At 39.7% G+C, this 23,040-nt stretch overlaps 1 protein-coding gene across 1 annotated transcript in view; it reads right to left on the bottom strand.

Annotated features, from left to right (window-relative positions):
• The window catches only part of LOC119651278 (serine/threonine-protein kinase GL21140), a 118,900-nt gene that overhangs the window by 3,423 nt on the left and 92,437 nt on the right, over positions 1 to 23,040 (bottom strand). The window contains exons 2-7 of the mRNA XM_038054782.1: positions 6,854 to 7,102; positions 6,487 to 6,586; positions 6,147 to 6,407; positions 5,432 to 6,077; positions 5,225 to 5,370; positions 5,005 to 5,154 (exon numbers count right to left, since the gene is read on the bottom strand). Of these exons, the coding sequence (XP_037910710.1) occupies positions 5,005 to 5,154; positions 5,225 to 5,370; positions 5,432 to 6,077; positions 6,147 to 6,407; positions 6,487 to 6,586; positions 6,854 to 7,102 (1,552 nt within the window). The remainder of the gene's footprint in view (positions 1 to 5,004; positions 5,155 to 5,224; positions 5,371 to 5,431; positions 6,078 to 6,146; positions 6,408 to 6,486; positions 6,587 to 6,853; positions 7,103 to 23,040) is intronic.

The raw sequence follows: 23,040 nt of genomic DNA, 5'->3' as shown, positions 1-23,040 counted from the left end.
GAGCCGAAAATCACAACCGATAATAGCTACGTCTGATTGTGAATAAAACCCAGCTCAGTGGGTTGCAGCGGGTCTGGATGATTATAAGGGCAATATCTATGGTAGGAAAAGAAGACAATTCAGACTCTGCCTTAGATGGAGCGACCGCATAGACAAGGACGCTAGACAGCTTTTCGGGATATCGAATTGATGCACCTCCGCGCGAAACTGGGATGCGTGGAATTCCTTTTTACGTTGATAATAATGGAATGAGAACGGTCATTAGATCGACCCGAATGAAATAAGTAAAGAGAGTGTCACATATTTCTATGGGTGGCATGGAGCCAACCGACATATCTATAAAATTCAGAGTTAAAGTGAAATTTTACTGACGGACTTGATCTTAATAACGAAAAAAAACAATATGCGCATTTTCTCATGCAATATTCTACTTGATAGGACAGCTTCACACCCTCAGAGCATTACTGGCCTACGGGAAAATCAGAAATTGAGTAGGCAAAAATGGATGGAAAAAATTTCAAAGCCGCCTATTGTATGATAACCAGTAATCTTACACGGCCATTGGGAGAACAAAGCAGCCGTGTGGGCAACATTCAGCATTCCCAATGGATTGTGACAGGGAGATGCACTATCGTGTGTCCTGTTTAACAGTGCATTGGAAAAAGTGAACCGATACTCGAAAGTGAGCATGACGGATACCATCTTCATAAGTCCGTTCGAGTTGGGAGGAACCAGGTTGCACGAAATCTCGGACTCCATATCAAACGCAAGCCAAGTCCAAATCGATGGTGATCGTTCAAGAAAAGCGACTATACATACTGATCAATCACAAATAGGACAATATAGCTTCAAAGAAATTACATCATTTTCCCATCATTGCAACCGTTAACAACAGGTTTGAGTAAGCAGCGGATGAAGCGAACTAAGGGAATCATTCGGTTCCGGAACAAGTACAATGTCATGCCGTCCTTTCTTGTACCAGAGATTCGTCGAGCGTTTCTCGCAATTCGCGTACGGGTCGTCCGGTACCGTTTTATTACTCTAAGCGGCACAATCCCAGCCGCCAGCAGGGAGCGTGTTCAGCTTGAGGTCTTCGTGGAAACTGGTAACCAAGAATCTACGGGGTAGAGGTGGCGACATCAACAACATCACGCCACACTGGGGGCAACCGTTTTAGTGCTCGTCGAAGCACCATTCTTCATTGTCTGGTTTAAATCTCTGCTGAAACTCGGGATGAATTTCAAAGAGCATGTATAGAATTCGCGGAAACGAATCCTTTGCATAGACCAAGTATTCCCAGATTCCATGTATCTCCAGCAACTATGAGTCACGTTGAGCATGCAGAGTGGATTACTCCCGAAGGCACACACTATCCCAGGGCATGAATTTTGCGAATGTTACCGAACAGGAAGTTTGACTCTGCATCGGATGCAGAATTTTTGGTATAAAAAGTTCGCTTGGTTGGCGCATAGATCATTAATTTCTACCCTTCCTTAATGTGTGAATTACCTAACTTGTTTTTAGAGGGACATAAGACCGATTACTTGCTTATCAGCCTACAAACCTCTACAAATTCATAACGTCCATTATTAGTTGAAAGGTCAAAGTACATCTGTCCAAGGAGCAGAATGTTTGCCGAGCTGGATTAAGGGGTTGCAAAAGGCAATTCATAATCGACCTGGTGGCTGTAGACAAGGAAACCAGAGGCCAAAGAAATCTATTAGTTGCAATATCGATTACGACGAGGCTTTTAACAGAATCCCGCACACCTAGTCGGATGACTTAAATCTGTATCAATCTTCTGAGTGGGGTGAAGTCAGACGAAAAGCGAATCAATGAATGGAAGTAGAAGGCAATGCACGATAAACACGTTAATTGTCTCTGCCGGCCATGTTAGAGACATTTTAACCGTGATCATGCATTACTACGATCAATATCGAACCACATGGCTATTGGTAATCAACAAAGGCTGTTTTTGTCTATAAAAATCTTTCCGCTCAAGATGTCTCTCAATTAGATAAAGATCTTTCGTACAAGACCAAAATTTCGTCAGTTCTCGTGTGTTTTTCAGAAACTCGGAGCAGAAGCAAACAAAATTTCGAGCTCTAACTCACGTTCGAAAGAAAGATCTTGCGGTGAATCTGCGCGCCGTAATGAAGATAGACGATTATGACAATTGTATGAGGGGGGACCCATAAGTTCCGGGAATTACGCTGTGGTGGGGAGGGAGAGTGGGTGAACTTATTATTTGATCACATGTCCGTTAGTGTTATGCCACCTGCGTCAGTGTGCGAAGTTGTGTCGCTGTGAGTGCATCGGTTCGCCTGTGAGATTTTTCTAGTAAAACAACTTTTTTTACATTTCGGCGAAAACGTAATGGCAGATTGTCGAGAACAAGGCGCGGCTGTGAAATTTTGTTTCCTGTTGGGGAAGTCGGCCGCGAAAACTATTGTAATTCTTAAGACTGCTTATGGGGGTGCTGCCTTAAGTGAAACCAGAATTTACGATTGGTTTTCACCTTTTAAAAATTGGGAAATATCTATTGAAGACCAAGTTCGTTCAGGACCCCCCTCAACGTCAAGAACTGATGAAAACGTCGACAAAACCAATGCCCTCGTTCGTGAAGACGGTCGCCGAACTATTGATCAACTCTGTGAGCTGTCGGGAATGTCATGGAGTTCAATTTCATTTTATCCGAAGATGAAGATGAGAAGGGTTGCAGCCAGGTTCGTCCCGCGCCTTCTCTCGAGCAAAGGGAGCGTCGACTTCAGGCATGTCTCGAAGAGGACCCTGAATTTTTTTTCAAGGTGATTACTGATTATGAATTGAGGTGCTATGAATACGATCCCGAAACAAAGTAGCAATCAAGCCAGTGGAAGACAGCTCATCAAGACAATGCTCATTTGTTTCTTCGATTGCAGAGGTGTTGTGCACACGGAGTTCGATCCCCCGAGTCGAACTGTCAACCAGAAGTTCTACTTGGAGGTTTTGAAAAAATTGAGGGAGAGTATCCGGAAGAAAAGGGCAAATCTTTGGCGCACAGGCGACTGGTTCTTCCATCATGACAACGCGCCGGTCCACACTGCTCGTTCCGTGAAGCAATTTTTGACCAATAACGTCATGACACCGATTGTCTACCGCCCATACTCACCGGATCTAGTCCCCTGTGACTTCTTTTTGGTCCCAGACTCAAAAGAAATATGAAAGGAAAGCGTTTTGCCACTGTGGAGGAGGGGACACAAAAATCGCTGGAAGGCTTAAAGGACATCCCGATGAGTGAATTTAAAAAATGTTTTGAACAATGGAAGAATCGTTTGGAGAAGTGTGTTGTAGTCAAAGGTGAATACTTTGAAGGTGATCAAAATTTGGTGTAAAAATATTGAGATATTGAGAAATAAAGAAGTTATGACGAAATTCCCGTTTTTTGGGTCCTCCCTCGTATATGTAACGACGAAATTTAAGGGCGTTGTCGTAATTATACGGCCATTCATTTATAAAATCAGATTCAATAGGCTGCGATGAGCCGGCCAATTAGTCCAAAAATCTGCATAGATTGCAAGTTCCAATATAATACTCAACTAGCAGTATTATGATCATAGAATATTAGATGACGTGGCATTTCGACAGATTCCACAATCGTTTATGCTCTTTGCTGTTGTATTTGCGATTAGGTTTCTATACGCTGTCAATGAATAAGGTTCTAAATAGACAACAAAAATCATTGATAAGTCCATATTCTAAGTCACTAAGAGAGTTGCCACCTTTTAAATAACTGCACAAACGTTCATATGTATGTAGCACCCATTAAGTACGATAAGTGTCGATAGATATTTGCATCATCTGTGAAACCTTGGTTCATGCAATTTGTAGTGGCAGTGCGCTATTAATGGGAAAGATGTTCATGATTACTCAAGAAATCGGTGTAAGGGCCCGAGTGAAAGTCAACATGGAAGCCGTAATTGATCACGGTACACAATACGCGAATTACTCAATTAAAAGAATATTGTGATAGTTACAGTATCTGTTTGACTCAAGCTCGTTCATCATGTAATTATGGCATATAAAATATAGGGTTGGGGAAAAAGAAATGTCGTATTTGTGATCGAAATTTGACGCTTTATTTAACATACTTAGAATTATCCGATTTAAGTCAAATATGCGCCGTTTTGTTCGCAAACATGTTGCCATTTAAAAGGCAACTTCATTATCACCCCTTATAAAACCGGTTCCGTTCCGAGAGATTTTTGTGCGTCAACTCGTGTTGCACCTAAACATCCAGCTTTTTGGAATCCAACCTTCTGCAAATGGTTCCAAACGGTTTTATGGTCTATACCCAGTTCCTGGCCAATCGGACGAATGTTCACATGCCGATCTACTTGGATGATTTCGACGATTTTATCGGTTTTTACGACGATTTGCCTACCAGTACGGGGTGTATCTTCGAGATCCACTACAAAAAAACGAAATCGATCGAACCAACGCTGTGCGGTGCGAATCGTTACAATATCGGACCCATAAACTTCACAATTTCTTTCGGCCGCCTTGGTTGCATTTTTACCTCTCAGGTAGTAAAAAGGTAAAATATGACGAATTTCTTACTTGGTGGACTCCATCTTTGACGCGCTATAACTTGAGACTGAAACGTACGATCACAACACTGTCAAAGAGACACTTGTAGCACAGATTGTCGTCTTCAAATCGCCGGATAGTATGACCCGATGCGGTAAGTACAACACAAGATATTTTTAAGTGTCGCCGTCTGTTGACAAAATACGACATTTCTTTTTCCCCAACCCAATATTTTGGAAGGAGTTTAAGAAAATATATTTTTCTATAATTTAGAAAACTTGTAGGGACATTAAAAGAACTGCATTGCCCGAAAAAATTAAAAAAATCAGAAAATTGTGATTTCATTCCCACACGGCTCCTTTCTGATCACCCATCGTGTACTGCGTATGGATCGCGTAAGAATTGCTATGTGTATATGATAGAAAAAGTACATACCTTCAATCCATAGCCTGTCTCCCATAAAATTTCGGGAGCAACATATGTTGGGGTACCACAGACTGCCAACAATGGTTCGGTTACTTCACATGCTAATCCAAAATCGGCAAGCTTTAGCATGACAACATTTCCTTTCTCATCAAGCTCCACCTTAGAAAGAGAAAAAAGAAGCAACATCAGTTGAAAGAGAGATCAATTTAATAAAACGACAATATCTTACAAGCAAATTTTCAGGCTTAATATCTCGATGCACAATACTCATGGAATGTAAGTAAGCCATGGCAGAGGCTAGATGCTTGATCATTATCCTAGATTGATCTTCTGAGAATCTTGTTACACGTGTAATCGCGTCAAATAAATCGCCACCTTTAAAATGAAGAACAAAAGATTGGAAAGGAATAGAGGGGACATATTCGCTAGTTCTTACCACTGACGTACTCGAGGACCAAGTACATATTATTTTGCTGATCAACATCCAATATTAATGATATAATATGCGGATGTTTCAGCTTCTTCATGACCCTAACCTCAGCATCAATGTAATGTTCTTTGCCTTTACAATTAGACTTATCGATAATTTTTAATGCGTACATATCATTTGTCTTCTTATCTCTAACATTTAACACAATTGCAAAGTTTCCCTCGCCAATAATCTGCCCAAGAGAGTATCGTTCACGTATGACATTGGGAAGATCTTGCGTTTGGATTCCAGTCTCATTAAGTGTTTCCTCTACGCATTCATAAGTAACATTATGTACATTTTTGTTTTTAACGGGCATTTTTGGTTTAGGTCCTGTATATGGTGCACCATTTCGTAATGTTTTTCGTGTCTGTTTTATCACTTTGCTTTCTTCTAATTCTAGTCTAAAATCATCAGCGCCGACACGTTCTGTACCGTATGCAAAGAAAACATCATCCTGGCCAAAGAAATCGGCCAACTGAAGACATGGAGTGCCGTTTAGAGTGAAGACTTTACGTACACAGCCTGTATCGAGCTTTACGCATTGTGTTATTGCTTGCAATACATGCTCATAACTGGGACTATTCCTTTTGTTAAGCAACAAACGCATAACCTATAACGAGAGCATGGTTGTTTTAGACCTTTTATTAATTTTACTGCAAATCTTTTAAGCTGTTCCTACCTTTCTAGGTTTAGTACCATTACGGATCAACGTTACAATTCGTGGATGCACCACGCTATCACGCTCACTTAACCTTAAAGTTGGACTTCCATTTGTACCATTTTTGAGTGGTGATTGCGGGCGAAATACTCGTGATAATCGATTATTTGATTTATTCGAATTGTTTGTCTGTTGAACGTTGTATTCAATCTTTTTGAAGTTTTCATTATTACAAGAGCATACGTAATTTTGTCCATCTTCTAGCTCTTCTAGATTAGAGACCTGAAAATTATGAGATTAAGAGAGTCATTACTAATGCTTCCGTACGGCTTTAAGATCGGTCTTATGGACGATACCAAACCTTTTTACCACTAAGCGTATAAATATTTCGCACAGCGCCAGGAATTTTCACACTTTCTTCTAAAAGTCTTGTTAGATCCTCTGCTAAACTATCGAATGATCTGTTGATGAGAAAATATATGAAATTTACACGTTGACATTTTCCCCGTTTCAGACATTTTATTTGTTTTGTACAGAAAAATGGAAATTCGGTAGTATTTTCCCCCATTATCACCACTTTTTATGAAAGTTTTGTGTATCTTATGTTTCAATGCTATATCACAGATGAAAACACACAATTTCGGAATTATTTACAGATAAATTGGCAATCAGGTGCCTATCGCACTATTTACTTTATAGTATACTTCATTGTATAAACAGAAAGTTACCTATAACGTTCATTCGATACAGGTATCGTGATGCCCGGATAGAATCGATCACCATTGCGATAAAAACGTATCCTTTTTGCTTTCCTTGTGGGCGTTCGACTACTTGATATACGTCTTTTTGTTACATTATTGCCATTTTTTGTGCCTGTTATTTCTAAATCAGCCAATTCCTTGTCTATTTCCGAGTTCGAACTAGTTCGACTATTACTTCGACTTGGCGTGCTTTGCGTGTGATTGCTTACATCCATTCTGAAAATGAAACGAAAAAAGAGCGAACATAAAATAATGTAGAAGTATAGTTTGGAAATAATGAGCAGAAAATTTGAAATAATGATTGGAAATAGATAAAAATATTGCATTAAATAGGAAGGTTGATATTGGATTTAGATAGTTTAGAGAAGGTAGAGAAGATAGAAAATATTCATGATAACCCACTGATTAATGTGTTATCAATAGTACATAAAAATTGGTGTCAAATGATTGCTGTTTTTAAGACTATATATGAATTTGTTCCTAATGTTGATAAGTCAGGCGGAGATGCGTTAGTCGCAAAATTTGATAATTTTAATTAATCTGAAATTAGTTAATTATAAATGTACAGTATAGGAACTTATCTAAACTCCCTAGGGAAAATGAAGGATTGCTTCGAATGAGCTCCGACGCAAAAGAATAGTATATGGAATAATGTGATTGAAATTGAAAACATCTTATTTGTAAATAGTCCATATTTCCGAATAGCCTGAAGGGATTTACTTAAAGTTTAAATATGTACCTATAAAGTTATAGGGATTTTCCCGGAATAAGGCAAAAAACCCACTGAAATAGCTCAATTCAGTTGATTACCAGTGGTTTATAGATTAGATCTCGCTATCTGAATGTGCTCAATAATAAATGAAATTATTTCTGTTTGAGGATTGAGGGAGTCCTAAATCCGCATCTAGTTGATGTTGGACCGGACCAATTGGGAAGAAACTTCCTTCCACATTTGTGGTTCACGGACCTCTCTTTTTGAGCTAAATATCCACACTTTCAAAAGAATAACTAAAACTTTCGTCTATGGCAGAGGTAACTCATCAGACGCTGCCTTACCTCTGCCCTAGTAACAGCATGACCGAAAAATGCTACAGATGGTAATCGCTCCTTTATGCATAATCTCAAACACAACTTGAGTTCGAAATACTCGTATATGCAGGTGAAATCCCAGGACAGAAGTGAGGCAGCGTCTGATGAAACCGTCAGTCATCTTTTCTAAATGAAATTTTTCACAAGTAACCCTTTGCATAGATTAAATTTCTTGTTAAAAATAACATTTTTATTTCTTAATTCTTCCCCTTTTAAATAAAGTTAGCATCTTCCAATGGGATCGGGTTGTGTGACCTCATACTGAAGCCTGTTGGCTTATTGTATGACCTACTAATGTTTGCTTAAGTGAATAGTTCTATGCTATTCGCTAGGCTAGCTCCTTTTCGAGGATAGTTTTTAGGTAATATCCACCGCACAATGACCTTTGAAAGCAATCTTGATTTCGAATTCTTCTCGTCGTAAGCTTGACCCGAATGGAATGGAATCGGATCGAACGATTTTCAGGTTGCTTTTAGCGTTTTCAAGCCTTACTATGCGAGATGGTTTGATCTGGAGTTCAGTCTGTTTCGCCACTGTAGGTTTAACACCTGCAGGGAATAAGTTAGTTTAGTTTACTGGGGGGAGCCGCAGCTCCGAGCACTATGTTAGGCCCATTGTACTATTCCCGTAAATCGCCTATTCAATGGCTTTCCGCCTACGGTGTTCGCAGGCTTTAGCGAATCTGAGAACATTCTCTAGAAACAGAGAGTGTGCAGATTCATGAATGAAGAAAACCTTGCCAAGGTGTCTTCGTCTGAGATCTGAGGAGGCCGGGCAGCTGCATAAAAAGTGCAGGGCTGTCTCCTCCTCACATTGTCTGCACATAGCCGAAACCACTACCCAAATCTTTTCCATATGGTAGTTTAAGAAGCAGTGTCCTCCTTCTTAAAGGGCAACAAAAATGCCGCTCTAGTGACTCTAGACTCTTTCACCAGGATTTTCGCCTGCTGGCAAGAGTCCAAATTTCTCCACTTGGCTGCGTGAATCCTTGTAATTTCACCCTTCAGAGTAGACTTGACAATAGATGGTCGGATTCCAAGAGCTGGTTCTGGCGCCACCATTGTGGATCCAGACCCTCGGCGAGCCAGTCTGTCAGCCTCCTCATTATCAGCGATGTTAGAGTGCCCCGGCACCCACATCAGGAATGTTTCGTTCAGTCGGCCAAGTTTCAGCAGCACCTGATAACAACTCCACACCAACTGGCTTGATATGTCGTTGCCATTTAGGGTTTGATAATGCTGCTCGTGTGTCGGAACAGATTGGAATGGTGCGACCCCCTCATTTTTGTCGCAGACATTCTTCTGCTGCCAATGAAATGGTATATATCTCCGCCTGGAATATGGTCGTCATTTTTCCGAGGAGTCGGGCCAGTTCTATAATTGAAACACCCCTGGGCCCGATCCACCCTTCATGACTGATCCGTCGGTGAAGATTATTAAGTCTGTAATCTGAAAAGATTCATGGCCATTTGTCGACTATTCTTCTCTTTCGGTGATTACGACAGTATACGTCTTTTCAAAGACGAATCTGGAAACTATATGATCGGTCGGCATCAGAGTTACCGGATGTTTGTCAATGAATTTCTATATAGACGCATGACCTTGGGATTCCACGCCTCAATGGTATCGAGCGTATATGCGTTATTGGCTGCTTTCCGTTTCACCTCCAAGTGAATGGGGGTTAAATTTAGGATAGCTTCAAGTGCCGCAGTCGGCGTAGTACTCACTGCTCCAGTAATACTTAGGCAACCAAGTCTCTGAATCTGCGTTAGCAGTTTCCTGCTGTTAGCAAAGTTCAGTCTTGGCCGCCAGATGATGCATGCATACATCAAAATGGTATTTATTATGGATGGATACATCCAGTATATCCGTTTTGGTGAAAGTCCCCAGGACCCCCTATCGCATGCATACAGCACCAGAGCAATCTGCAGAATTTCTGATATTGTTCGTGGATATGGTGCTTCCACGTTAACTTGGAGTCGCAATGTACTCCTAAGTACTTGACTGTTTGTGCCAGCTGGATTTCCGTCCATGCTAAGGTGGGTAGCGTATAGTTGCCCCCCCTGACGTTCACCATGAGTCCATTGCGGAGGCACCAACTGTGGATTTCATGCAGAATTGCATTCAAGCGGTCACATACTGTGCCCGAAAACTTGCCAGTAATTATGACGCAGGGTATCCATTACCAAGAGCCATAACAGTGGAAAGAGAATCCCTTCCTGTAGGCAGCCCTTAAGACATCCCGAAGAATTTTTAACTACGTGACACAGAGCTGTCATGCACTCGTCGCTCCTCACATCTTCTTCGTCAGCATTTGTCCCATTCACAAGCGAGGTCGGCTCGTCGTGATCGGTTTCGCCATTTTATTCTATGAAACGCCTCATCTGGATGTAACCGTGGGGCTTTTAAATCCCCATCCAGCGTATCAAGCCACGGTTGTTTCGGCGGCCTTTTGGTCGCTTACTGTTGACTCGATGTTCAGACCAATATTGGCGAGTGAATTCTCGTTAGCGCAAATTACGTGACCATACCATCGAAAACGCCTCACTTGCAGTTTTCCAACGATGCAACCCCATATCGATCGCGGATATCCCCATTTCGGACCTGATCAAAACGTGTCACGCTTCCAGTGCAACGCAACATCTTCGTCTCCTTTACCGCAAGACGCCTTTCATTGTCTTTTATAGTCGGCCAACACTCAGAAATATAGAGAGGGGCAGACGGACGACATTGCGGAAAATTTTATATTTGCGACGCGCGCTAATACGTCGTTCATAAAGAACACCAGTTGTGGATCACCGCTTCGTCCAGGTCGCATTAATGCGTGAAGCAATTTCAAAATGTAGTTCTCCATTAGCCATAACATTGACCCGAGATATTTAATTTGCTCAGTTCTGAGCAAGTTATTGAAGTTGACAGCACTGAGCAATTCAAATATCTCGAGCCAGCGTTATGCTTGTCACATAAGGAAACACAAAACCTTTTATACCTGAAGCGTCAAGCTTCCGGTTTCCCCACTTGGTATTATTTAATGCTGGTCCTTTTTATATCAACAAGGACTTCCCACTTTTCTTCCAGGCCAAAGAAGCTTAATAGTATCTTGTATAGAATATGCATTAACTAGAATAGCAACTAGAATGCAGAGACATTCCATACTAACTGAACACCACTTAAAAGAATGAATTCTGAAGTACATTGAGACCACTTTAAAATCCAAGAGACTCTACAGATACTATTTCCTCAATTTCTATTTGGAAAACTAAAAGCCAAATGTACAAAAGTACATCGAACTGCTGTATTACATTTCTGCTCTCCGTTCATCACGTACTTCTTGGATTTGGAGAAGTAGCATTTTAGTGGCAAAAGAAAGCATTACGGAAAAATCCTGTTGTATTTTGGTATTGTTTTCTCTCAGACGCATTTAATCTACAGAAAGTATATGAGAAATACGATATAGATTTAAGTCGAGAGTAAAACACTTTTAACTTCGTGAGTGTTTGTTCTTCCTGAAATGAGAAAAAAAGGATATTCTTCTACAATATTATTATGAAATGGAATGAGTTTTCAGTAATTTTTCCAGGGACGCGTTTAGAGCCGAATTATGCGTATCCATATAAGTAGTGCTTTATTAATAGTCTTTGACGTGAGCAAATTACAGAAAACTCTTTTCAAGTGAATCTACCTCAAAATGCCTACAACATATTTTCTAAAAAGATATTGACGGAAAGCCACGTGCAGAAAGATTTTGCCACATTCTTCCTTCCCATGATAAACAACATAAATTACTTCAAACGTTATGTAAGTCCTAACAAGTAATATTTAAAGACCTCGCAACAAATCGCAACAAGCTACTAATAATTTGTTAAGATGTACATGTATCTGATAAAAGAAAATTTCTCTATTTCAAAATGTTAGGAATAAAAAAAATCAAATGAAATTGTTATGTATGTAGGTCATTGTACTTGCTGAACTGAATCGATGCGATGCATGAATAACGTACACAGCCCACGGGCAATATTTTCAAATAACTAATTGCGTTTATGAGCATCATCATCTTTTTCATCTCGGGTATGCTTTTGTATTATTTATAGGAATGTATGTCTATCACATGTAACACACATACATATGTAATGAACACTGAATATAGGATTTCGCTTCACAATATCTATAGTATCCACAGATATCTAAATGCTAAGAGATATTTTCTCATTGGTAGTTTGTAGTTTCTTTCTACGCAAAGTTCAAAGTTTGGATGGATAAAGATTAATTTAGCGAATTAAAATTCTTCCACCTAATTTCGAGCATTATGCATGATCTTTTTTTTGTGCAGAATATAATTATATTGATGAAAGCTATGTGAGATCTGCTCCGGAATGTGTAAATTTGGCGAATGTTGGAGCTTGTGGAGTATGATTCATGTATAAAATACTATGTATACTATCATTCTTTATAAACATGATTCAGCAGGGAGTTTTGTTATGTAAAATACTATGTCACGAGAAGGAATTTAAGTAATCAAGTTAATCTCTGTAATTATTTTCTAATACCAGTTCCGGGTTATTTTCATGATCTGAAATCCAATGTTACTGAAGCCTATGCATGTACTAAGTTGAGCTGCTGGGTTCCCCTACTTCCAACCAGTTCAAAGTCAGGGATTTTACAAGGTTGTTTACGGTTTACTTAATTCATTTATGGTGCAACAAGCCAATCCAAACTGAAAACTTCAGGTGTGAAAGGTTTTGTGTATTTCTTTTATAAAAATATTTGGGTAGATATTTGTTCCATTTGCACCTAGCACCTCATGTATATGCAATTTATTATGTCAGAATATTCATTTCAGCGTGATACTGACATTCAAAGCCTTAGAATTTACACTAAAGTGACAACTTTGACTTGTTATAACTTTGTTAATAATAGTGCGATTTCCACCAAACTTGGTAGGCTTTATATTGTAGCCGTTATTACTGCAATTCCTGATTCTACTACCTTCATGATTTTTTTCAGATTTTTCGGTTGGGTAGGTTCTGAGGATGGGTCTGTGAAAGAAATGACCAATTTCAAACCCTCTCTCTTTCCCCCTATTGCAAATGTCAGAACAGCATTGAAAAGTACTAATCGGGATCTTCCATTTGATACCTTATATGACTATATATAGTATAGCCATAAGTTCTGTCAGTGGATGGGTATAGCGAGAAATGTTAGGCAGCACGGAGAGTACCTACCCATACACCACTTCCGTCAAATTTTAAGGTTCCGAAGGTCAGTAGCGCGTGAACTACAACACGATGAAGTTCAGTAATTACGAAAAAAGAATCGCGATTATTGCGTTGCAACAAAGTGGGAATACCGCGAAACAGCTGATGTGGTTGACAGGCCGCGGGAGAGGCGCCCGCGCTCCGTACGTCGCCCGAATGTCGGGCATGCTGTGCGTGGGCGTGTTCGTCGCAATCCCCTCCGCAAGCAGAAACGAATGCCGGCGTAAATGGGCGTTTCAACTCGAAGTATGAGTCGTATTTTACGAAAGATCTCGATCTCGGTACGTACCGGCAGTGCGTTAGCCATAAGTTAACGCCGAAATTGAAGGAACTCGGTGTGCTGCTCTTCTGCCATGTGTGCGGCTCTTCTGGTAAAAAATAGCGACAAATTCTAGCCAAAGAAAATGCTCCGCGAGTCCAACGTCGTCACCATCCGACTTCTATCGTGGTATGGTGGGGTGTCTCATATCACGGAGTAACTGCGAGGCCGGCGTCAAAACCAATGCGGGCGTGTACGAAAAGATGTTAGAGGATGTAGTCGAGCTGAATCTTTATTCGCTGGCAAGACGTGGTGCTTCCAGAAGGACTCGGCCCCCGCTCACAAAGCCAAGATAATTCAGCAATGGTTAGCGGTGCATGTTTCTGACTTCATAACCGCGGATGAATGGGCCTCACGCAGCCCACATTTGAATCTGCCTGAGATTTGAGACTGCCTGTGATCGAACTTACACCGATTTGGAGAGTTTGAAGGCCAGCATCATTCGTGCAGCTCGAGAAATGCCGCCCCATACCATGCGTGAAGCGATCGATGCATGGCCTCACAGACTTCGGGCCTGTAAAGTTGCTACCGGCGGCCATTTTAAATATTTTTTTTTTCGTTTGAAAGCTCTACGTTCGCCTTTTCTAGTGGTGTACTTTTCGATTGATTTGGTTTATTACTTCGTGAGAAATAAAGATTTGTTTGACTGACAGAACTTGTGGCTATCCTATGTATTTGGTGAAAAAAAAAAATGTACACCCCGTTATGCATGTACGGCAACCTCATCATCTGCCCCGCCCCCTCCTAAGTTCTACAGAGAACAATATGGCTCACTGTATGATTAGGAGCTCACAGTTCCCACCAAATTTAAGGTGAATGATACAATCGTTTCTGAGAAAAATACGTGTGATTGACAGACAGTAAACCGATTTTAATAAGGTTTCGTTTTACGCAAAACCTTAAAATGAGTCATTGCTGTTTGAAAATACATAACTCACAAACATCGATCGAAGTGTGTGCATTCAAGATCATGACGGTACAATATAGTACACTGTAGGAGGCAATGGGGTCAGCATTGCGCTCGCCCGAAATTATTACCCTGATTTGACTCAGGTACTCATTCGCAGCTGAGCCTAATGGTATCTGGTACAAATCCCTCTGTGGAGCCATCCGGACATTCCTCGAATTACTTACGCTTTTTATTAAATCTTGTGGCTTGAATGCGCACAAATTTACAAATCGTACTTTATAATTCTGTTACTTAATGTTTGAACTTGTGTTATCAACATATTCCTGGGTTTAGGAAGAAATAACGGTATATTGACCTTGGATTGTATGGAAAATTCTTGCGTGATCAAATTTGTGAGTTTCTGGCGTGGAATAAAGACGTGTGCTCGTCAGTACCAGAAACTGCGGTTGACAAAAATACAAACACTGGGCTGCAGATGACTGGGAGGAGGTTATATAGTCAAATGAGACCACTGTTTGTATCGGACGGCCGTGAATGAGGGAGGTTCAATTATGATGAGGCCAAAGTAAAACGGTTTCAATCTGATGGGCGAATATGGCATTGAGCAAAGTAACTTTCAAACCTATCCCATGGACAAACTGCAGTGAAGAACAGTGGTGGCTCTTTAATGATTCTGGGGGTGCGTTACCCCAGACCGAGTCGAATCGCTTACTAAAAGTGACTGTAGCGACATAGAAAAAAACATTAGCACAAAACAGTTTCAACTTGATCTTAGTGTTGAGAAAACTGCATTTTCAGATTTTAGACAAGGCAGCGAAAGTTCCTAGATATATAAATTGATCGACGCTTTTGATGCTATGCCTATTAATGCGATGATCCTTCAGATTGAAAACCCCAATTTTGTTGGTATCTATGTTCAGTCCAATTCTACTTGTCTCTCTTTCAAAATCCAGAGCAATTTGGCCAATGTCCATGAGCCGGTGGAAGAGTAAACATATGTAATCAGCGTAGTCGAGGTGTTTCAGGAAAAATGTCATAGTCTAGTGAACTTCTCTAGGTCCTTCGGACAAGGCAGCATAAAGAACGTCACCCATAGTAAGAAATAATATCGGTTACAAAACGCAGCCCTAGTGGACCCCGGTTTGGATCACAAATTCCTCTGAGATTTTAACTAGATGTAGCACGTGAGATTTTGTGTTCTGATAATAACTATTAGTTTCTTTGGAATGCCCCTCCTGCGTAGAATAGTGACCCTGTTCACCCTGTCGAAAGCTTTCTCAAAATCGATAAAGAGAAGGTGAAGCGAAGATCAAAATTCCGCCCGGATTTAAGGTGTTGGGCTTGCCTTAAGGACTTACTATGTTGAACTTTCTCAAGGAATCAATGACTCATAGAGTACATTTCCATGTTATATAGTTATACGTGTATTTTTCAATTAGTTTATAAAAGTATTAATTTTGATTTCAGTTTTTAATACCAATGAATTGTAGCGCAACAAACTAGAAAAACTGTTTTTTGAATAATTAAATAAAAAAATTTCAATTGAACTTTTTTTGTTTTCATTTACCGTGACACATTTTCGTGCCACATTGCTTGCTTGTCTTACTTTATACAGCCAAAACGGACTTTTTTTGGCGGATTTGGCGTACTGTGCCAACAGAGGTTAAAAACTCTTTTGAAATCCGCGAATGTGTTTCACTATTACACAGCGTATCTTCAGTTTCCTTGCCAATGTTGTAGGTTAAGGTTTTGTTCTCCTATTTAGCGCCTACCGATGATAACAAGCATCGTAATGATTAATTTTGAATTTATTTGTACGTCTTACCTTCATATTTATTTAATAATTTTAATTTGACATTTTTTACAAAAACGGACACAGCCGTCAACCACACTCACAAAATTTATCATGCGATCATTACTCATTCAATCCAAAATTAATATGTCGTTAATTTTGGCTTAACTCAGGACGTTTCGTTTTGGTAAAATTCGCCGGGCTTAACTCAATTATTGCGTTTTTGCCTATCTGCCAAAAAATCGTTTGTGAGAAAAAAAAAGCAAATTATCCAAATTTTACTAACTTTATAATGCAATTTTATCAAGAACTGAAGTTGGATATTTCAGCTGCTTTCTGTCTGTCGTTGCTATTTTTTTATAGTATGTGTTTCAAGATGTCCTTAATCTTGTTTGACATTAGTAATTTCGAATTCTGCAGGCAGCTTCTCATAAAATCTTTTTACCGCACTGCATTTGCAACTTTTTTTCAGATTATTAATTCTGAAATCTTTTTGCTTAATTTTTCGGTTAATAGTCAGAGCTGTTTAAAGGCCACCGTAAGAATTTCATTCCCAGTTCATCCTTAAATTCTTTTTAGGTGAAATGAGAAAAACCGTTTTTCCTCAAGTAAAAAAGAGTTTGCTGCTTAACTAACCATCAAAGGAAACTCACACACTTTTTTCGATGATAAGGCACTGAATCTTTTTGAGATAATATATATATCTGCGCACACTGCTGATTGTTCCACAATTGTTGATGACTGCTTTCGCTATTAAGATTTTTGTATTTTTCGGCATTCACAGAACCTATTAGTTTCAACATGACTGCAACCTCTTGATAAATTATAGTACCTCAGATTTGACATATGGTGAATGTTTGTTTGAGTACATCTGCCATAAAAACGGCTGGTTACCACCGATGCCAATCGAATTTGCTTTACACTCATCCGAAAAAAAAGTGCAATGTGCAAGATTTATGGTTTTTAGCCCATTATCGCCTGGCAGATTGCATTTTCTGCATTAAAAGCAGCGGATACACATAGTCTATCCGAGTTGTACGGTCTCCCAGGTTTCGCCAGTGTATTTTAAGCGGAAATACTGGAAATATTGGAAGCCTGTGGATGGCTGGGGCACGATCTGAGCTCAAGCGTAATATAGCCATTCTGACCAACAGCCAAGTAGCCATTGACGCCCAGGCTGAGGGGGCAGTGCCAAAACGCGCTGAACAGTCTGGGCGGCACGGTCAAGGTCACCCTACTCTAGGTTTCCGGTCCTAGGAACATAGAGGAAAATGAAGGCGCTGACGAGCTAGATAGACGGGGGCTCTGCTCTTGGCAATCCTTCGGCGGGTACAGTCTCTGTCCCGCTGACGACTATCAACGGTGGAATCTATTCGCACTACCTGTGCCAAGTCAAGGAGGATTTGGCCCGCTTATAACAAAACCCGAGCGTTAGAGTTCTTGTGCCAGACGTGTTCAAATGCATACAAGATTTTGGAGGTCTGCACGGGGCACTGGCGGATAGGGGACTATGCCGCTAGAGTCGGTATACCCTACTATTCGCGAGCTTTTTATTCCTCATATACCGGTATACCGAGGTCCAGTTGTCCTCTTTCTTAGTGAGACAAAAACTCACTGAAAAAACTCAATATTCGGCATTTAAAAAATAAACTTTTGGCCTTTTTTTTCATTATAAAAAAAAATGCCGAAAAAACGACATACAGAAGAACTACTATTCGCATTGCCGAAGTTGTGTAGAAGAAGGGTAACCCTCAGATATTTCCTTTGCAATTGCCCAGTTCTAGCTAGAGCCAGACTACGGACACTAGGTAAACCATTCTTTAAGGACCTCAGGGCGATCACTAGCTGCAGGGTGGGAGAGCTGCTTCCCTTCGTGAATGCTATGGTTTGCCTCTGAAGTCCCTCGGCGCGGCCGCTGATACCTACCTACCCTGCAGTAAAAGTGGTTTTCTTACAGGGACTTTAAGATTTCAAACTTAAGTCGATCAGCCTTCTTTGAATTGTCCTGGCGTGTATGGTTTAATAAAAGTGTCCAATAGTTGATCTCTAAGCTCTGATACCGAAAAGGGTCAAACCCGAAAATATTTTAGATGTTTCAAATGATTCTCCTCCTTGGAATAAATTAAGCCTTTAATATCGAAATTTGACTGCTTGATTTTCATTTTAAATGGACATTTTGTTGAAAACAAGATAACTGCGCTAGTATTGTCGCCGAGTGTAGAAATTAGAATAATTCCAAGAGAAAACGTGAGATTCAAATATCGACCAACAAGCTATCCTACATGTATATTTAACTATTTGCTCAAATAATTCGCATTATAAGCTAATTATTTACTCACTGAGTGTTATGATTGTCGATATGAACTTGAGGTTGAATAGTTATAAATAAAATTGTGTGATTTGGAATAATTTTAGCGTTGATGGAAGAATTAATTTGCGTTTCGACTCTTTGTTGCAATATAGAATGTTTGGCTGCACAAATTTTGACGATGCCAGGCAATAATAATCGCGTTGAAACATTCCTTTTATATAATTTAAAAATAAAAAAATATAAAAAACTTACAACCACTCACAGTTTTTTAAAATAGGCGCAGTCCCAAGGATGCTCTGATGATCGCAAGATACATCTAAATTTGCTTTTAATGATATGATGGATTTGGTTATGTTTTCACTATCGGTAAAGTGAGCCCCAACTGATTTTATGACATGTCGTGAAAGTGACAAAAAAGGAAAAGGAGGAATAAATTTGATTTGTTAAGGTTTCATAGGAAAAGGATCTCACAGAATGCGAAAAATTGAATAGGTCCAAAAAGTGAACGAGGCAACTCATCAGACGCTGTCTCACCTTCAAGGTCAATGTTTACTCTTTCATATTTAGACTCTAGTAAACAACTCAGATGAAACTTGCAATTTATATCTAGTTAGTTACATTTAATGTATACAACTCTCGCAGGATCTTTTCTTTCAATATTCAGTTCATTTTAGAAATTCGTGGGTTGTGCATTTGTTCTCATGGCGAAACGATCAAGATATAAAAAACTAACTTTAGCGGGGCAGGCAGATATAATTTGCGCGGTAGAAGAAGGGAAAAGTAAGTCTGAGATAGCTAAAGACTTTGGGAGTTGCTGCCAGTGCATGGCCCACTTTTATTAAAAATAAGGAATCAATTTTGACTAATGTGAATCGATGTCGAACAGTCGGTTATCACTGTTACAGGAAATAAGGAGTTGTGGCAACTGGTTCTTATGGAGGAAATATTCCTCATCGATCTCGATCTGTAGACACTCGGAAACTAGTGGAGTGCGATGTGATTGACAATTTGGATGAATTTCCAGGAATGGCTATCACGACATCGATGCTCGACGTATGGGAGGAATCATAGAGGATTTGGTTTAATATGTACTTCGTACCACCGTCCTTTTTACATATGCCGTATACAGTGTCGAAGATTTTGCCTTTTCTTAAGGCGTAGGGTCTCCATATGTCTAGGGGAGATATCAACCCAGAGGATGAAATCGAAAGTGATTGAAGGTCTAATTCATTTGAGTGGGTTTATTAAACGAAGTATAGGGCATATCAATATAGCAATTTGAATGCGCCGTTTACACAGTTTAGTACCTTGTTAACCTGAGGGATATTGGATAAGTTGGAGGTGATGGTGATGCCTAGATAGACAACTTGTTTAACAGTAGGAATGGGAGTTGAATTGATATTGAGAGACAGGTTCTTGGCAGCAGAAGACATTTTCAAAGTCATCCACATTCTATTCCCGCGAAAGACAATCGTTTGACACTTTTGAGGATTGAGGGGTAATTTCCACTTGGTAAAGTATCGGTAAAGCTCGTCCAAATATGAATTCAGACGAGCTTACCCGCAGACTATGTTCTTCGTGGATGTGTAAAGGAGACCATTGTTGCTGAACTTTAATTTTGGATTGCCGACCATCTAGAAAAATAAAAATTAGCTTGCAAAGGTACGGGCGGAAATTAAGGATGTTGCTGAGCTTACAGACTAGTCCGTATTGCCATACGGAGTCGAAAGCTTCTTTTATATCCAGGAGGCAGGCTATTATGGGTGTTTTGCTGTTCATCGCGAGCAAGATATCGGTTTTGAGAATTAAGAGGGCGTGTTCAACCGAATGACCAGTTCGGTTGGCAAACTGGAAATCTGGGATAGTATTGTTTTTATCACAGTGCTCATCGATGATTAATTTGATGGTCCGCTCGAAGATTTTGGCGGAGGATGAAAGGATAGAAATATACCTGTAGCTATCAGGCAAGAGAGGATTTTCATTTTTCTTTGGAATAGGAGTGATTTGAGCATTTTCAGCTCGCGGGAAAGTGGGTGTTCAGCAAGCACTGGTTATTCAGAGAAGCCAGGAGGAGACTGATGGTTACAGGGCATTTTTTTAGGATAATGGTTGAAATTTTATCAAGCCCAGTCGAGTTTTTGTTTTTACTTTGGTGAATGGAGATTGCAACTGTTTTGGGTTTAACGAAGTTAATTATTGAGATAGAGTCAATAGAATAGACCGGATTGTTTGTTTGTTTGGTAGTATGATGATGTGGATTTCGGGGAAGCAGCTGATCTATTAACTTGGATTTCGAAGCGTTGGTCACGCATGTGAAGTGTGGAATGGTGGGCTTTGAGGCAGTGATTCGCAAGGAAAGCAAACGTCTCCGGAGGGGAAAGAAAACTAGTTAAGCATACATTCTACGTAATGTTAAAGTTGTAAACATTAAATTTATACTGAACATTTGTAAATACAGATGCTCACAATGTGTGTTGATTTCATAGTACTTTTGTAGAATTTTTTGATAATAATAATTTATATCTGTTGTTGTTTCTAGAATAAGGATATGACAAATTAAGCATTTTTGCACCAGTTGTTAGGAAATTTATCTTTTGTTAAAATGAACAGAAAGAGATTAACAATGCGGTCCTCCTCACTTTGCAAACAATTTAGTTGGAATATAATCAATTCCTGAAGTCTTATTTAGTCTTTGTTCGCATGGTTATCTTAAGCTCTTCGATTGGCGGAGTTCAATCGCTCCGGGGTCAATCGAAACCGCAGATTGTTTTGGCCTGTATGTTTGATTCAACAACGTTTCAAAGCATTCCATTTCTCTTCTCAATTGTTGGACGCCCCCATTACACAGAGTCGTCCAACATTTTTCACTCCAGCCGATGCGTCTTAAATTTTGCAATTGTCATATTTTGGTTGCTTTTTTCTATACGTCCCATTTGCAATTCACCGAAGATAGCCATAAGATCTTCGCTTTCCTTTATTAATTGCAATTTAATATTCCTCATCAAACTAATCATAACGAACTTCTTGTTCCGTTCCGTCCAAGTTTCTTTAGTGTTCAATTCTGCTAGTGATTTCAGAAATGTATGCTGCCACTAATCGCCCTTCTCCAGATTATTCACATCGAACTTTTGAGAATCATTTTCAACTAGAGGACATCAAAACTTTGCCCCTATTAATAGGTGGTTAGAGTAACAGTTCACCCAGCAGAGCTACCTTACATTCGTAATGTCGATTGATGTGATTCAAGTGCCATCAATGTGCGTTAACCGCGTCCTTTTGAGGTTGTCACGATGTGGGGAGCAAATAGAGTAGAGATTATAATGCCACCATGTAAGATTAGTGCAGAAATTCTTCTTTTCTTTGAAATGTAATAATATAAAGATGTTTCCCAATTTGAAAGGGACTCGAGTAGCTATTATGATATGCTGTCTGAAATTAGTTTTCAGTTAGAATTAGAGAAGTGTTGTTTCCAGTCTCGTCATCTATTACGAGATGATTAAGCTTTGCCTTAATTTAGCTCTTGTCCGGGTAGCCCAGTGGTGAGCATTAGGCTGTCGTCCGGAAGGTCGCGGTTCAAACCTCACTGGTAGCAGTGGAATTTGCACCGTGACTTGACATCGGATACCAGTCGACTCAACTGTGAATGACTACCTGACTTAAATCAGGGTTAATAATCACGGGCGAGTGAAATGCTGACCACATTGCCTTCTACAGGGTTCTGTAATACGGTCTTAAATGAAGTGCTCTAACACACTTTAAGGACCTGATCCAATTACATGGTCGCGGCAAAGATTATTATTACTAATTTAACTCGAAATCTCGGAAGTCAATATCTTATCTGAAATTAGTTTTGCACTTTGCGGATACCGATAGCATTAATTTATCACCGGATTTATAGTGATTTTAAACAAGCTTTTCCCAAAGGCAACAGTACAGTTCTATATGAAAGAGGTGAGTGTTCTTTCTGATTCAACAATATCAGAGGTTATCATTGCAATGATTAAAGTAAACGGCATGCTTATAGGTTTGCGATGATATGACCAAATTAAATACTCTTATCTATAAAAAAGATGTGATAGTGTTAAATACTCTACTTCAAAATATCCCTTCTCATCTAAGCGATATAAACAAATTGTAGGATGGAATTGGAAATGTTCTTTCGTCGATAAGAAAAAGTATTGATACAACGAAGGCGAAATGTGTGGAATGTTTCTCTAATATAGTGTATGATTCCCTCAAAACTCGAAAAGAAATTCAAGGAAAACTATATGTAGATTCCAGTGCAGGTCTTGACTCAAAGTATGCATTGACTAGCTTCAATAATTTATATTTAGATTATTTTCTATTCAATTCGGATCAATTAAGAAAGTAACTGGAAGTGCAATCCAAATATAGAATTCCATTCTATTAATTCTAGTCTGCACAGTTCGGTTTCAATTAATGCGGGGCTGCAGCTATTGAAATTTTGCCGCGGAAACG

This window comes from Hermetia illucens, chromosome 3 (genome assembly GCF_905115235.1).
Source record: "Hermetia illucens chromosome 3, iHerIll2.2.curated.20191125, whole genome shotgun sequence".
NCBI classification, from domain to species: domain Eukaryota; kingdom Metazoa; phylum Arthropoda; class Insecta; order Diptera; family Stratiomyidae; genus Hermetia; species Hermetia illucens.
This window is presented reverse-complemented; position numbering and strand designations above follow the sequence as displayed.